This window comes from Mesocricetus auratus, unplaced genomic scaffold, assembly GCF_017639785.1.
Source record: "Mesocricetus auratus isolate SY011 unplaced genomic scaffold, BCM_Maur_2.0 Super-Scaffold_100691, whole genome shotgun sequence".
Classification (NCBI taxonomy): Eukaryota; Metazoa; Chordata; class Mammalia; order Rodentia; family Cricetidae; genus Mesocricetus; species Mesocricetus auratus.
This window is the reverse complement of record NW_024429267.1, coordinates 3,599,057-3,614,755: the sequence shown is the minus strand read 5'-3', so window position 1 is coordinate 3,614,755 and position 15,699 is coordinate 3,599,057. Positions and strand designations below refer to the sequence as shown.

The window sequence follows — 15,699 nt, the reverse complement described above, 5'->3', positions numbered from 1 at the left end:
CCATCACTGCCCACCCTCAACCCTGCAACGGCAGCTTTGCTGAAGGGGTTGATGTATCCAGACACATTTGCTGAGTGCTGTATCATGCCTCCTGTCCCCATAACTCTTCCCTGTTTCCACGTTTCATACTGGGACTTCATTTTACATGTCAGAAACAACGTCGGCTACATGACCAACCCATGTAGTAAGCAGGACCGTCTCAGAACTTGAGATAGCTTTTGTTTTGACAACACTGTTCAGATGTTAGGAAAGCTATTCTAAGGGAAACTACAAAAAGGACAAGCCCATGGCATTAAGATGGTCAAATTCTATTCCTTAAAGTCCACTTCACTGCTGAATTTGGTCAATATCTTTTTATACTGCTTTGATTTATATTTGTGCTTAACTCTCTATTGACTTCAGCAAAAACACCTGCTTGGTGAGTGCATCAACCCCTTCAGGTCTGCTTAGGCATCTCTTCACAGCCTCTACTGATGCTATGCAGAAATTATGGCAAAGCCCAGTGGAGTCATTGAAGTAAAGTCTCAGTACTGCTCAGGAAGGGATGCCAAATTAAATAAAAAGGGCCCCAGCAGTTCTGCAGCTGTGTGCCAACCCAACTGCTGGTATGAGGTAAATGAGGACCAAACTTCATTTCACTTATGACCCCAGCCAGTATTTAAACAAGAATGCTTACAGACTGGCAGTGCTCTGCAGCGAGGGAATAATAACAACGATAGTAATGATAAATGGTAAACTCGCAGTCTTTCCTAGATCTTAATGGACAGGGCCACTCTTAAACTAGTTTTCCCCCGTGTGGTCCCAGGTGTAGGCCTGTCCACTCGTGTGAGATGTCGTGACGACACAGGTGAAATGGGCAGTAGTTCTTCTCCAGTGATTGCTCTACTGACTGACTATTTCTGTTGGAGTGCCAGGGAAGTGATAGCAGGAAAAACTAACAACAGAAATCCCCCAGACATTAGGAAACTGTCAAGTGGGTATTAAGGTCCTTTGAAGAGAAGTCTTCTGTTATGTCAAGGTGTCACCTATTCTTAACTTTGCAGGACACCAAAGATTAGCAAATTACAGCAATATACTTGTCATCTGGACATTAATCCTGTTAGTAGAATAAACCCTTTTTACAAACTATATTCTAGAGACTGTTAATCCGTTGGGATAATAATGTTCCATGGAATACAGATTCCTACAAAGGAGCATTTATTTGTCTCATAAAATTGGGGAACACAGGCTAAAGAGACTCAAGCTGTTTTTTGTTGTTGGGCCACCTGGAGTCACAGCCAACAAGCACAGTTGGGGAAAGCTTGCTTAAGTACTGGGTTTAACTCTAATGGGAAAAAGTTATTAGACTTTATTACACATTTTTCCTCCTTAGTCACATTTTTACTGGAAGTGGACACAGATTTTTTACATTATATATACAAGCTCCATACAAGTGTGTTAGGAATGTAGGGGAATCAGAGAATGCACACAGAAATGCTTACCACAACAAAAGGCTCTGCCTTATAAGGTTTCAGAGTGGACTCTGACCTATTCTGGGAAATGTACTAGAGGCCATCCGTGTTACATTCTGCTAGAATCTGATTATGTCCTGTATGTGTCTTAAAATTTTGACGGGGGTTGAATTTGAAAGCAATGGACTAAGTTGTTTGGCAGAGGCCATTTCAAGACAGTATAGCATCCAAGCCGTGGCACAGTTACTGCTTACTGCTCTAGCCAGATTTACAGCAAGAAAGAGGAGAACATGAAACAAAGGACATGAAAATGTGCAGGCTGGTGAGGGAATGAGCTTGAACCTGGTTAAAGGTGCACACAGGTAGCTTCAGAGGAAGTAACTGTATTTCTTTCAGAAATTGTGTAATTAAGAGAAACCTTGTACTTTTCCTTCTTGACTCCCTCTGGAATGCTTTGTCTTCTTTCTTCGTATATATAGTAACTTTATTGTTAGGTACATTATAAACGATGGGCTTATATTCTGCTACTTTGCTCTCTAACTTTTATTATGATTCAAGTAATCAATTTATCTGGATATATTTAAATACCAAATTCCAAATTCTATTCTTGTGGAGTATCGGCTGAATTCATTGCTCAGTCTTTTAAAGTTTTCAGCTATTTTTTTCTGAGTTCCTAAGAATCTCTTTCCTATGTGTGTGGCTCAGAGGTCAACCAAAGATTTACATAGCATTTATTTACAGAGTTTGGCCCCCTTCCAATTCTTTGTGTCTAGTATTCCTCCTAGTTGTGTTAGCTTGGAACTCCATGCTCTGACTTCTCACGTCAGTAAGAGTGTGTGACGCCTTCTTAGTTCTCAGCCACTCTTTCTCTCTCAGACTTCTGAGAAGTATGTCAGAAATCACACATACATGAATCTGATCTGGCACAGTTCCCTTCTTTCAAAGCCAGCTCTTTTCTAGTTTCTGGCTGTTTTCAGCTTCTACTGATACCATCAAACAGCCTTTTAAGCATCATGTCTGGAGTTTACAGCTGTCATCTTCAGAGGAGTTTGTTTTAAGGTGCTCTGACTTTACAAGGATAGCTAGATCACTGTTTAGTCTTGCCAGGCATTATCCTTATATAAAAAGAAGAAAATATCTGTTGTTAATATGTCTGTGTTACTTTCCAGTAAACCATAAGTAGTTTTAAATTATTTATTTACTATTATTGTGTCTTTCTGTGTGGTATGTGTCAGTTCTCTCCCTCCACTTTTCTATGGGTCCTGGGGATCAAACTCAGGGCATTGGGACTGCATAGCAAATGATCAAAACACCAAGCCACACAGCTGCCCTGTGCTTTGTTAATTTTTTAAAATTATCTTTCTATGGTCATGAAAGCATAAGACAGAAGAAAATGAGCTCTGAATTAAGGAATGCCTCTGGGATGGTGTACAGATTCTTACATTGTGTGTTAAAACTCAATAAGAGAAGGGAAAGAGATCAGAGGTGATTTTCCAAAAGAGGTTTCCTTTAAACTTGTCTGCGAATGACTGAAGTTAATGGCAGGTCTAAGGATGAAGAGAATGCAAGAAGCAATGTATCAGGCAATGCAAAACTGTGGGAGGTTTGAGGCTCAAGCTGTGTCCTTGCTTTCATAAGTATAACTGAAAACTGAAAATGAACAGAAACTCAGTCCCACAATCAATTTTGAGGAAAAGAAAGGAAAACACAAAAGAATGAAACCCATTAGCCATGCATGTGGAGTTCTGGAGCAAAAGGCAGTAGAGAGCAGGCAGTGGTTTGCTCTGCTGTGGTGAGCTTGGGTGAGAGCCTCCAGTGGGCCGGATGTGCTCTGCTTCTCAGGGACACTGGCTGTCCACACTGCTTACCTGGTAAAAGTTAAAAGATGACCTTATGATTTGTGCCTTAAAAACACACACACATGAATTTATAATGTGGAAAAAAAGAGAAAACTTATGGCTTCTGGGTAGTGGTGCTGCACACCTTTAATCCGAGGACTTAGGAGGCAGAGGCAGGCAGATCTCTATGAGTTCGAGGCCAGCCTGGTCTACAAAGTGAGTTACAGGACAGTCAGAGCTATACAGAGAAACCTTGTCTTAAATAAAACAAAACTGATGGCCTATCTCTTTCCATATGTATACTCATTGATTCTTTATACTAGCCTTCTGAAAAACACTGGGCTGAATTTTATATGAAGTTGAGTTAGATAAATTCAAAATATCATGATGTCAAATAATAATAGAAGTCCTTGGTTTATATACAAGTTTGAAATAATTGAGGCCACTGAAATTTTAAAAGTTGAAACAAAATTTCACTTTTTCCTGCCTGAAACTGGGATAGCCTGAACAAATTTAGGATGATTTTTGCTCAGCTTTCCACACAGAAGTCACTAAGTAAATGGAACAAACTCCAGTGGACAGAACAGGACACACGAGGAAATGGGGAAGAAGGTAGCTCATTGTACTAAGGAGGACAACTAGGTGCGCTAATGGCTGGTATGAACGGTGCAGTCCTTGTGTGGATTATGGTTGCTGTGTTTTATCCATGCTCATATCTCACCCACAGCAAACAAAAGGAAAGGCGATGGGGAGAGGAAACTCTAGGCCACAAATGACAGAATCTAAAATATCATAACTCAAGAACATAAGGATTTTTCATAATTTCTTCATGTAATAAATAGCACAGCTTGATAACATAAATTAAGTAAAACTAGAGCTCAACCACAAGATGATAAAATAGCAGAATAAAACAAAAAGGAAGATTGCAGACATACAGAAACAAATTGAATACCAAAATACTTTATGGAAGTAATAAATAAACTATAAATAGAAGGAACATAACAGACACTGCTGAGTACTGAAATACTGACATGGAAGAAAGCCTGTTAGCTAAGCATATGCACAGGAAAAAGACAAAAGAAATTAATTAGATGATAACAGATATGCACATTGCTCTGGTATACACTATACTGCTGCAATATGGGAGGGACAATGACTTAAATAAGTTTATTCTCACTCACAAAACAGTTCACCATGGAGAACCCAAGTCTGGCTATGACCACCCAAGATGCTGTTCCTCCTGTCTCCTCATTTCACTGGTTACAGGACAGTCTCTTTCGTATGGCGGAAGCTTCCCCCCATCCACATATCAGCTTATGACAAGGGTGAAGAAGACTCTAGAGAAAGCCTTCTGAGGAGGTGGCTTCACGGGACCCTCTCACATCACAAATTGTCATATATTTGTCATTTAGTCACAGGGATACTGAAAATGTTATCTGTAACTGGATAGCCATGTGCTCGGCCAAAATTTGAATGCCATGTTTGAAAATAAAACAGGCCCTAGAGAATAAATGGGTACTATAATATGAAAGGCAAAGATGAGAAATACGGAAAGATATTTGGTGTCCCTCAAACAGAACCAGCAAATGAAAGAGATTTTCACTGATGTAAGAAAAAGTTCTCAAGGAACAGAATACTGGTGGAAAGGAAACTGAAGTTCAGAAAAAAGTGTAGGATATTTATCATAAATTATTTCAGTTAAACACCCCAACTTGATAGATGAAGAAAGTTTCAACATCCAGGATGTGAGGAATCACCTATAAAGAGTGAAAGCTCATGCTGGCGTTAGATTTCACAGTATTTACAATCAGGGACAGTGGTGTGCTATCCACACAATTTTGAAACCAAAAATAATGAGCCCAGATGTGATTCATGTGTGAAGGAGTAAGATACCCATGAATCCTGGTTGAACAGATCCATTTGATGGCTCAGGGAAGCCTATCAACCAAAACAAGGAACGCTAGTGCAGAAGAGCCGTGAAAATGACGGTTGGTGGACACCGGATCCCTTCCGTGCATGGCAAACATTGGTGTCCATAGCATCAGCATAGAATGTGGCTGTTGTAAGTCTAGACAAATTCTCTGAAACTGAGAGAAAGGAGGCAGGCACGGCAAGAACTCTGATGCCCCTTCCTCTGAAGGTAGGCTGTACTGTCCATAGCATTTTCCATTATTAGCTGATTCAGCTGTGCAACATGAGTCTACAGACTACCACCTGTTCCTGTGAATAAAGCTTCATCAGAATATAGTATCTGGGTCCATTCAGTCACTAGCAAAAGGCCATACAGTTGATGGCTCCTAACAACAGAAACAGATTTCTTACAGTTGCAGTGACAGGGAAGTTCAAAGTCAGGGTTCTTAGATTTGGTGTCTGATGAAGGCACTGCTTTCTGACTGGGGGGGGGTACTTTCTCATTGTGTCTCACATGGTGGAAAGGAAAGGTATTCTATGGGACCTTTTCCATAAAGGTCCTAACTCTGTACTTAAGGCTCCATCCTCAAGACCTAATCATCTCCCAGAGATTCCACCTCCCTTTAGCATCCCTGGAACATCCATTTTAATATTCAGTTTTGGGGGTCACAGACATTCAGACCTCAGCAGTCAGTTTCACCCCATTGTTTACATGCTGTCAGTGCTACTTTTCAGTTATGGCAGTCAACCTGCTCCTTAAAGAAAAAACAATTGCCTCCGGGAAGTGATGGAGCATACCTTCAATCCCAGCACCTGGGAGGCAGAGGCAGGTGGATCTCTATGAATTTGAGGCCAGCCTGGTCTACAGATGTTCCAGGACAGCCAAGGCTGTTACAGAGGAACCCTGTCTTGGGTGGGTGGGTGATTCTCTCAGTGAGCCACTTACTCCTGTCACTCTCCACCCCTCCCCCAACAGACCCACCCTTATCCAGTCACACAGACCTGTCCTGGTTGGCAACACCTCCATGCTTTAGTGTGCTGCTGAGGTTTGCACCACCACTTATAACTGCATCTTTTTTTTTTTTTGGTTTTTCGAGACAGGGTTTCTCTGTGGCTTTGGAGGCTGTCCTGGAACTCACTTTGTAGACCAGGCTGGCCTCGAACTCACAGAGATCCGCCTGCCTCTGCCTCCCGAGTGCTGGGATTAAAGGCGTGCGCCACCAACGCCCGGCGATAACTGCATCTTCTAACACATCTCCTGTAACTCCATGTTCTTTTAAGATGACATTTAAATATCATCCACTGCACTACATCGTAACCTTGGCTGCACATCACAGTTGCCCAGGGAGCCTTACAGAAATACCAAGGCTCAGGCCTGAACTAAACGGTTCTGATTTAATTGCCCAGGATTGGGGGCCCAGGCAGCAGTGTTTTCAAGAGACTCCCTGAGTGGTTCCAATATACAGTCAGGATTGAGTTGCTGCAACATCCCCATAACACCAGTAGGCAGATTTAACTGCTCCCGAGTCTACACTCCCTTAGTTCTTAGTTTTCCCATTGCTCATGAAACTTAATGATCGCTGTATTAAAGTTAGTGTTACTTAGTAAGTGCTCAGTAAACGCTGAAGTTTGCTCCATTCTCTCCCTAACCAGGTTCATACAGAAGGGACAGCAGAGGGCAGATGTTTCTTATTTAGCCACAGAGGGATTTCTTTTCTGTAATCTGTAGCCCACTCCTGCATCCGATCCACTCATGCGCCCATTGCCTCCTCAGTACGCACAGTGTGTTGTTTGGTGTGGTGTGGGGAACTGAAGAAAACGGCCTTACAAATCTGCTGGTTGCAGGACAGAATCTGTTCCCTGCCCCTCAGCCTCTCCTTTGTGTCATTCTCAATGATGTATTTTATACTGGATCTTTCTGCTTTGGCTTTCAAAAGGCAGTTGTCAGGTGTTCTTTATCAAAGGCTTTCAGAAAATCCAGATAAATTATGCTCTGTGCCCCCAGACTGCCAAACCTGTATTTCACTTCTTCACCGAGCTTGACAGTTTTGTTGAAGTGGAATCTCTCTCCTTCAATTTACCTTCATTTCACTGACCTTGATACCAGCCAGACAAGTAAGAGAGCTTTCTCCTTTTGATACTGGGTCTCCTGAGTCACATGTATGCCTGCTCTACTTACAATACATTGTAACATATATGCCATCTAGTTACAATACATTGTAATATATGCCAGTCTAGTTACAGTACATTGGGTGATTATCTCTGTCTCTCAGATTAAGGGGAGATTCCAGAAGCAACTCTGGTCTAGAGGAGGAGAGAGGAGAGCTAAGGACAAGGGAGAGCAACACTGTTAACTCGGCAAGGCTGGAGTTCTGTGTGACTCTCCTGCAGGATCCCCCACTGGATCTGAAGCAAGGCTAGTCATTCTTCCTATTCCAACTCACAGGGAAGGCAGCAGACCACACTTCCTGTCTGCTTTTCCCTCCTAAAATGCTAGTAAGGGCTGGAGAGATGGTGCAATAGATAAAGTACAAGCTTTCCCAAGAGTGAGCCGTGGAGTTGGGAGCCCTAGAACCTGTGTAAAAGCTCAACAGTTGCAAAGGCAGCCTATAATCCCAGGAAGGCAGAAATGGGATCCTCTGGGCAAGCTGGCTAGCAGGCCAGATCAGCAAGCTCTGGGTTCAGCAAGACACTCTGCCTCGATGAATAAAGAAGAAAGGAATCCAGGGAGACACCCGATATTAGCCCCAGACCTGCACATGTATTCACATACTTTTTTTCTTAAATATTATTTGTAGCAATGAGATGCAGTTCTATGGTACAGTGGTTGTCTAACATGTACAAGACTCACTGCACCAAAAAAACATTTTTCCTCCTATTTGTTGAGCATCTTGAAGAGTTCAGTGCATTGGAAGATGCTGCTTTGTCATTGCCCCTCAGTACCACATCCTGGCTGAGGACCTGAACACTTTGCTCAGCTAATATTTAATCCATAAGGAGATTTTCTACCTCTGCACTTAGAAGGGATGTTCCATTTTCTGTCCTTAAGCCTAATGGGCAAGAAAGTATAATACAGCTGAGAACAATGACATCATCCACTATTGGAAAACCAGATTCATTTTAAATGGACAAACTGCATATTTGGTGTATGTGTGTCCTGAAGCAAATCTACTAACTTGCATCCTTTGAGCTCCTCGTAAGTTCAATTGTAAACCGTTACCTGGTTCCCCTGGAAGTTATGCAAATTAATTAATGCTTGGAAAATGGCTTGAAATTTTAAATGTTTATAAACAACAGACAGAGGAATTCTTCCTACTGAGGGGCCCAGTAATCAACAACCTCCTATGATCAAGGTAAAAACAGTGTACTTGAGCTATACAAGTAAGTGTGACTTATATGCAATTCAAATGAGTTTTAAAATCTAAAACCCATTAAATAGAATCAATTCTTATTTCATAACGATAATAAGAGCATTTCTGACTCCAAGAACAGTGGTTATCTGTGTGACTTATGGAGACATTGCACCTTTATCATCTCCTTAGTTTTCAGCAGTCTTTATTCAGGGTTCACACTTAACCTGTTACTATTGACTTAAGTGCCTTTTTTAATTCCTTCCAGTTTGTTTTTATAACCTCAAGACTCTTATTTATTTCCTGGGAAATCTGCCTGTGCACAACTTTGCTGTATTCAAAACCTCCTATGGCAAGATTTAGTACTTTTATATTGTAGTCATTAAAATTGAACAAAATCTTAATAGTTCCTTTATTAACTACTACACTGAATTTGCATAGTGGAAATCACCACATGTTAATTGGATTTAATTAACTATTTTAAATTACACAAAATCTTGACAGAAGACAGTAGCACAGGGTACTCAGGAGCAATAAAATCGGAGATGATATTGCTACTTTATTAAAACTTAATGAAACTATTCATAATCTAATTTATTGTTCACAAAAAGAAAACTATGTTCATTGTGAAGGCAAAAATGTCAGCTAACAACACTTTTTCTCACCTAGGAGAAGGTTCAGCGGTTAATAAAAGGGTCCACAATATCCAACCTCACGGTTCTGCCATCTTCTCATCGCACTGATCCCCATTTTATTCCCATTCCCATCTTGCAAAGGGATGCCAGCAAAGGTTAGTGATTGTGCAGCCACGTTATGTGTGGGGAGGCAAGAGCCTTGAGGGTAATCAGGGAATCCTAGCTCAGCCACTAATTTTCCTAGGTGACTCACCTCAGCAGACAAGTCAGTCCTCACCTGGGTTCAGTTTCACCCCGGACTAGGTGATCACCAGAGTCCCTTCCACTTCTAAATCCATTTCCACTTCTAAATCCATTATTCCATGCATTTACTATGACTTATGATTGGTGCTATGTATTAAAATTGTTATTATGTTTATGTGATATTATTAGAAGTTATTGTTTTCTAAGTAGTTTCTGATGCTCTTCTGGTTGCCTTTTAATGTTATTTCAAAATACTGCTGTGGAAAAACACAAAGCCAGTGGTTTTTTTTTTAGTTTTACTACATGTTCTTTTATATGTATGAATGTTTTACCTGAATATGTGTATGCCTGTGTATCATATGCATGCCTCATGCCCTTGGAGGTCAGAAGAGGGCATCAGCTCTCTGGGAACTGGAATTACAGGTGGTTGTGAGCTACCACGTGGTTCTGGGAATTGAACATGAACCCTCTGAAAGAGCAGCCACTGCTTTTAGCCACTGCGCCATCTCTCCAGCCCCTTTAATTGCGTGGTTATAGTTTAAAGCCTAGTGTTGCAAATTACTGCATTTCTAATAAAAAAAGATGGTATCACCTTTACCTTAGTATCCACAGTGCCCAAGAGTGTATTAGAGTTTTGTAGGTAAAAATAATGTGAATTGAATGAATAAATAAACAAATTAAAGGACTAAGTAAATGAATGAGGATTAGATATCTACTATAATCCTTAGTTTCCGCTAGTTCATTTGATTGGCTGAAGTGTTAAAGATTGGCTAGGTGGATCCCCTTTCCTATCTCAAATATAATGGAGGAAGATGGCCTTGAGTTGCTTGTAATCTCACTTCCTGTCTGTTTGCAGTATTCAGGACCCAGAGTTGGTTCCAAACCATCCTTGTGACACCTGGAGACTCACAATCCTCTGGTGTCTTGCTCTGTGTCTTGCCTGCTGACCTCTGTCTGCTGGTGGTGAATACTCTAGAAAGTAATAAGTCTCTGAATTTGTTAAGCTTCCAATAGCTGTAGTTATTTCTTTTCTAGCTGTGAGAAGTCCTGTGGCATACTCCTTCTAGTAGCTTACGTACCTTTGACGTCCCAGGAACACTAAGTAACAATAGTAAGTTTGAATTTCTTGTCATCTTCCTAGTTGATGAAATTAGGAAGAGTGAATGAATTGATCCTTGCTTTACCAGATAAAAATAACTATAAGACAAAGGTAAATCTAGGATCAAGACAACTTGTGCAGGAAGACAGAAGTTATATTTTTATTTCTAAATCTACCAGAGAACACACGGCCTATCATATTTGTAATTAGTCAACCAATTAGTACACATGGAGTATCTGCCACATGTCTGGTTACTGTACAAGGTAATATTAGTGTCAGGAACGCACAAGTCTCAGGAATACGTGTGGAATTTTTAGGTGTTTTGGTGCCGTTAAGTGACATCTATGAGCCACTCCAGGTCTGCACAAGTTCAGCATGAGATAAAAGATGAACAATATCCACATGAAAAGGATTACCCAGTTTTTCTTGAATTATCTGGCAAAAATCTAAGAAATAAAGCTCCCCACAGAGTCAGTGGTTGAGAATACAAGTTTTGTACTACACAAACCAGAATCTAGCTTTCACAGCTGAGAAGCAGACACAGCTCTTACACATGGGATTTGGTGTGGACGGTGAAAAATATTTGTGAAGACAAATTATTTATGTTGCTATTTTAAACACAGAGCTCGTTCGGTTCTAGTGATAAGAAAGTTGAAACCTGACTGATTTTGCAGAGGGTTTAAAGTTGTAAGCACAGAGCAGAAGATGGACTGGAGAGCTGGTTAACATGGATGGTCATTCTCACATGTCAGGGCACACACATGTTATGAGGAAGCTTCAAGACTTCATATCCTCAGGTTCTAATCTCGAGCTTCTGGACAGGTCTGGAACAGGGATCAGGAATCTCCACCTTTGATAAATAAGCCCTCCCACAAATGATTGTGCTTTCCAGCCCATCAGTGACCATTCTTCTGACCTGCTGTGACATGGAGCTAACATTCCTAGTAACAATAGACCATCCTTATAGGGCTCCTGAAGCAGACACAATCAGTATCTCCTCCTAAGAATGCCAACTTCTTCAACTTAGTCCAACTTTTGGTTTTAGTTTGTCTACTAGGTATTTGTTGAGATAGAAAGTTCTTCGCTTTTCTTTCTCTTGTATAAGAGCACAACAAGTATCTGAAGTCCTAGCCCAACTTTGTTGCAGGTATTCTCCAAATTTCTGGGTTTCTGACATCTAAACAATAGACCCACTGTAAGGAAAGCTCTATCCTTGACAGCAGGCTTTGTTTACCCATTTACTCTTTTAACAAGGTGTCTTGCCCTTAGAAAGACCTGGCTTCAGGCTTGCTGATGACAAGAAACTGTACATTGGTTTCATGAATACTAACATGTTGCTCTAATATAGTCAAATATCCAATCTGGCTCTCATAACTCCTGGTGATATGAGCATGTGTAGAGGTAATCCCTTCATTTACAAAATATGAGTGATTAGAACAGCAGGCACATGAGTTCAAGTACACAGACTTTCTTTCAGAATAAAAGATCACCTTAGTTATTAAGACTGTATGCCTCACACCCCTGAATTTCAAAAAGAGCAATAAAATCACCAGTGATTGAAAATGCTCTAAGTGTAAGGAAGTTTTAGTTTGTCTTGAAATTATATTTCTACATAAAAATGAAATTATCTTAGTACAATTTGATTTCATAATACTGAAATTGGAAATGATTTTCCCCTTGGGTTAGAATATTAAGCTTAAAATGTGCTATAGCTATTTTTCATGCAAAAGATTGAGGCACTAGAATGTACCTTTACAAGTAAGATGATGAATGATGTTAAGTTACCATTGTGAAATGCACAGAGCTCAGACTTTGTAGAATTGCTTAGAGTTAAACTCATGTTTTATTGTTCTATTAACCTTCCATTTAGGGATCTTAAGTATGATCCAGCGAGGGCTGATTCCCCCAACAGCAAGGATCACCTTGCAGAATCCACCCATTAAACCCCAAGCAATTCCTCTGCATAGTTTTGATGAGCCACGCAAGATTCCAACAGAAGGTAAGGCACCATGCCTGTGTGCTTAGCTGGGGTTCTGCACGAATGGTCTCCCCCTAGCAAATGTAGACTCTGCCAGTGGACAACTTTAATCCTCAGTAGTAGACAAGATGAGAGTTTAAGCATCTTGATGTTATCTGTGTAAATAAAACAGCTGAGAATAGCCACAGAGAGTCTCTACACAGTGTATTAGAGTTGAGAGTCTGTGTATGGTGTGTTAGAGAGTTGAGAGCCTGGGTATGGTGTGTTAGAGAATTGAGAGTCTGTGCACAGTGTGTTGGAGAGTTGAGAGTCTTGTATGGTGTGTTAGAGAGTTGGGAGATTGTGCACTTCTTGTATCATTAAGCTATATAGTCTATATGTGGCCTCTGTTATGGTGAGGTATGATCATTCTACTCCTGGTTTCTTCATAGCTTTTATCATGAAAGACTTTTTTCTGTGTGTATTGAAATAACTACAGGATTTTTATCTGATTCTGCTTATATTTTGTATTACATTTAACTGAAATATATGTTGAGCCATCTTTGAATTCCTGGCATGAATCAGTCTTGATCATGGTAAGTGTTCTTTTTAATGTGTTGTTGGATTCAGTTGGAGCTCATTGGGATAATTACCCATTTGCTGCTAAGTAATGTTCCATGTTAGCATGGTATAGCTGCTAAGCCATGCACCTGTTGAAGGACAGGAGTAGTTTGGAATTTTCAGCAGTTATAGGACAGCTCCTGTAAACATTAGTGTGCAGGTTTTGTATGGAACAAGTGCTCTCCACTCTTTGAAGGAGTGCTCAGGCCTGTGATTGCACACGTGCTCTCCTCTTTTTGGGTGAGTGCCTGGGCATGTGATCACTGTGTCCCGTAAGGCACCTTCATGTCTGCTTCATCCACCCACATTTAGATTCATACCAGGAAGTGGTAAAGATTTTTGGTTCAACCATCAAAAATAGTTTCTAGAAGCAAAAAGAAAATGAATGTCTTTTATTTCTGCTGGTATTTCTTTCTCATCTTCTAGGCATTCTTTTTTGATCATTTTCTTCCTGTTTAGCTGTCCTTTTAGAGTCTGTATATGAGTGATATAGTATTCTGATTTTATTTTATCTGGGAATGTGTTCAGTTCCCATCTTTTTCCCCAAAAGAAAAAAATGATTACTTTTTATGTGCATTGGTATTTTGATTCTCTCTCTCTCTCTCTCTCTCTCTCTCTCTCTCTCTCATGTGTGTGTGTGTGTGTGTGTGTGTGTGTGTGAGTGTGTCCCTGGATCTGGAGTTACAGACTTGTGGATGAGCTATCATGTGGGTGCTGGAAATTGAACTTGGGTCCTCTGAAAGAGCAGCCAGTGCTCCCAACCACTGTGCTGTCTCTCTTGCCCCTAAAAGAAATTTTCATTGAGCATATGATTCTGGTTGACATGTCTTCATCTTAGCATGAGAGAAAGAAGTCATGCCAGGTCTTTTTTCAGCTTCTGATTAGAAAACCAAGGACAGTGAAATCTCTCTCCAGTAGGTAAAATGTTAGTTTTCTCTACCTTCTCTCAATATTTTATTCTCTGTTTCTAGTTTTCAGTTTTTATCGTGATGTGTGTTGCCTTGGAATTCTTTGGCTTTTCCCCATTTTGGCTTAGCTTCTTAAAGCTGTGGCCTTTTATTTACCAGGTGTTGAATGCTTCCAGCCGTTATTTCTCTTTACAGCTTCCCTCTGTATCCTTTCTCCCTCTGGTACTACAATGGCACAGATACAGGTCCTTAGGCTCTGTTCACTTCTGCCTTGTGTCTGTTACTCAGATTTGGTGATTTCTGCTTTATATCTTCCAAGTCATTGATCCCTTTGTCTCCTTCACTTTAATTTTGAGTTATCCTCTGATTTTGAACTTAGGTTATTGCATTTTAATTTTTTTCTTTTTGTTTCTTTTCATACATTTTAATTCTTTGTAGAGTTTTTTTGTTTTAAGTGTTTATAATTGCTTAAGGGGCATTTTTATGACTGCTTCATCATATATGATTGTTTTAATGTTCATGAATGACTTTTTGTTCATGTGTGATGCTGACCTCATAATGTCTTTCTTTAACAGATGCATAAATGGGCTATGTTATGTTTTGACACATATATGTATTGCATAATGTTTAAACAAGTTGAACACATTCATCTCCTCAAACACCTATCATTTCTATATGGAGGAACTCTAGAAGCCTTTCTTCTAGCCTTTTGGCATACATGGAGCACTACTATCTACTGTCACTATGCTGTTTAAATAGTATACCAAAACTTCTTGCTCTTTTCTAATTTTGTGCTGGCTAGAATCATTTGGGAAAAGGGACTCTAAATTGAAGGAATGACTTCATAAGATTTACCACAAGTTCGGGGCATTTAGTGATTGATAGGAGGATCTAGCCATTTTAGGTAGTGCCCCCACCCCAGGCAGGTAGACCTGGGATGTATTAAAAAGTCAGACGGAGCAAGCCTGGGGGCAAACTAGTAAGCAGCACTCCTCCATGGCCTCTGCATCATTTCCTGTCTCCAGGTTCCTGCTCTGAGTTCCTGCTCTGACCTCCCTGAATAGTGGACTACAATCTGTGAGCCAGAATAAACCCTTTCATCCCCAAGTTGCTTTTGGTCAGGCTGTTTATTCATAGCAATAGAAATCAAAGATACTGTGATTCAATACCACTGAGCAAGATCCCCCCACCTCTCCCTCCCTCTCACTCTCCAAGCCTTTGTTAGCTACCACTCTGCTCGACTTCTATGAAATTAACCTATCTAGATTTCACATATGTGGCAGTCATCATGTGGTAGTTCTATTTTTAAATCTTGTGGAACTTGCATTTTCCATAATTTATGTTCCCATTGGTAGGACACCATTTTGTCTCAGTCCACCAATGAGTTGCTTACAAGGCTGCAGTGAGTTTCAATTCTTCCAGTGGACACACCCCCACCTAGAAAAAAGAAAGCTCCTATCAAAGTCTTCGCCTCAGGCTGCATTAGACAGCACACATCTTCCATGTCCTTATTGGTAAATGTTCTGCCTGCAACCAGTCAGGGCCTGACCAGCTAACCTCAAGCTTGCTCCACCCCTACTCCCTTCTGTAACTCTTCGGCTGCATTCTCTCCTCATTCTGAGTGCAGCCAGCAGAGTTAATAATAGCCTGCTCAACACCTGCTTAGTTTCTACTACCATGGAAAGT

The 15,699-nt window shown here is 40.6% G+C and overlaps 1 protein-coding gene across 5 annotated transcripts in view; it reads left to right on the top strand.

The window, feature by feature from the left end:
- The window catches only part of Iqch (IQ motif containing H), a 193,244-nt gene that overhangs the window by 53,447 nt on the left and 124,098 nt on the right, over positions 1 to 15,699 (top strand). For all 5 annotated transcript variants that reach the window (XM_040739798.1, XM_040739801.1, XM_040739799.1 and 2 more), the window contains 2 exons: positions 9,220 to 9,340; positions 12,398 to 12,526. In XM_040739798.1, the coding sequence (XP_040595732.1) occupies positions 9,220 to 9,340; positions 12,398 to 12,526 (250 nt within the window). The remainder of the gene's footprint in view (positions 1 to 9,219; positions 9,341 to 12,397; positions 12,527 to 15,699) is intronic.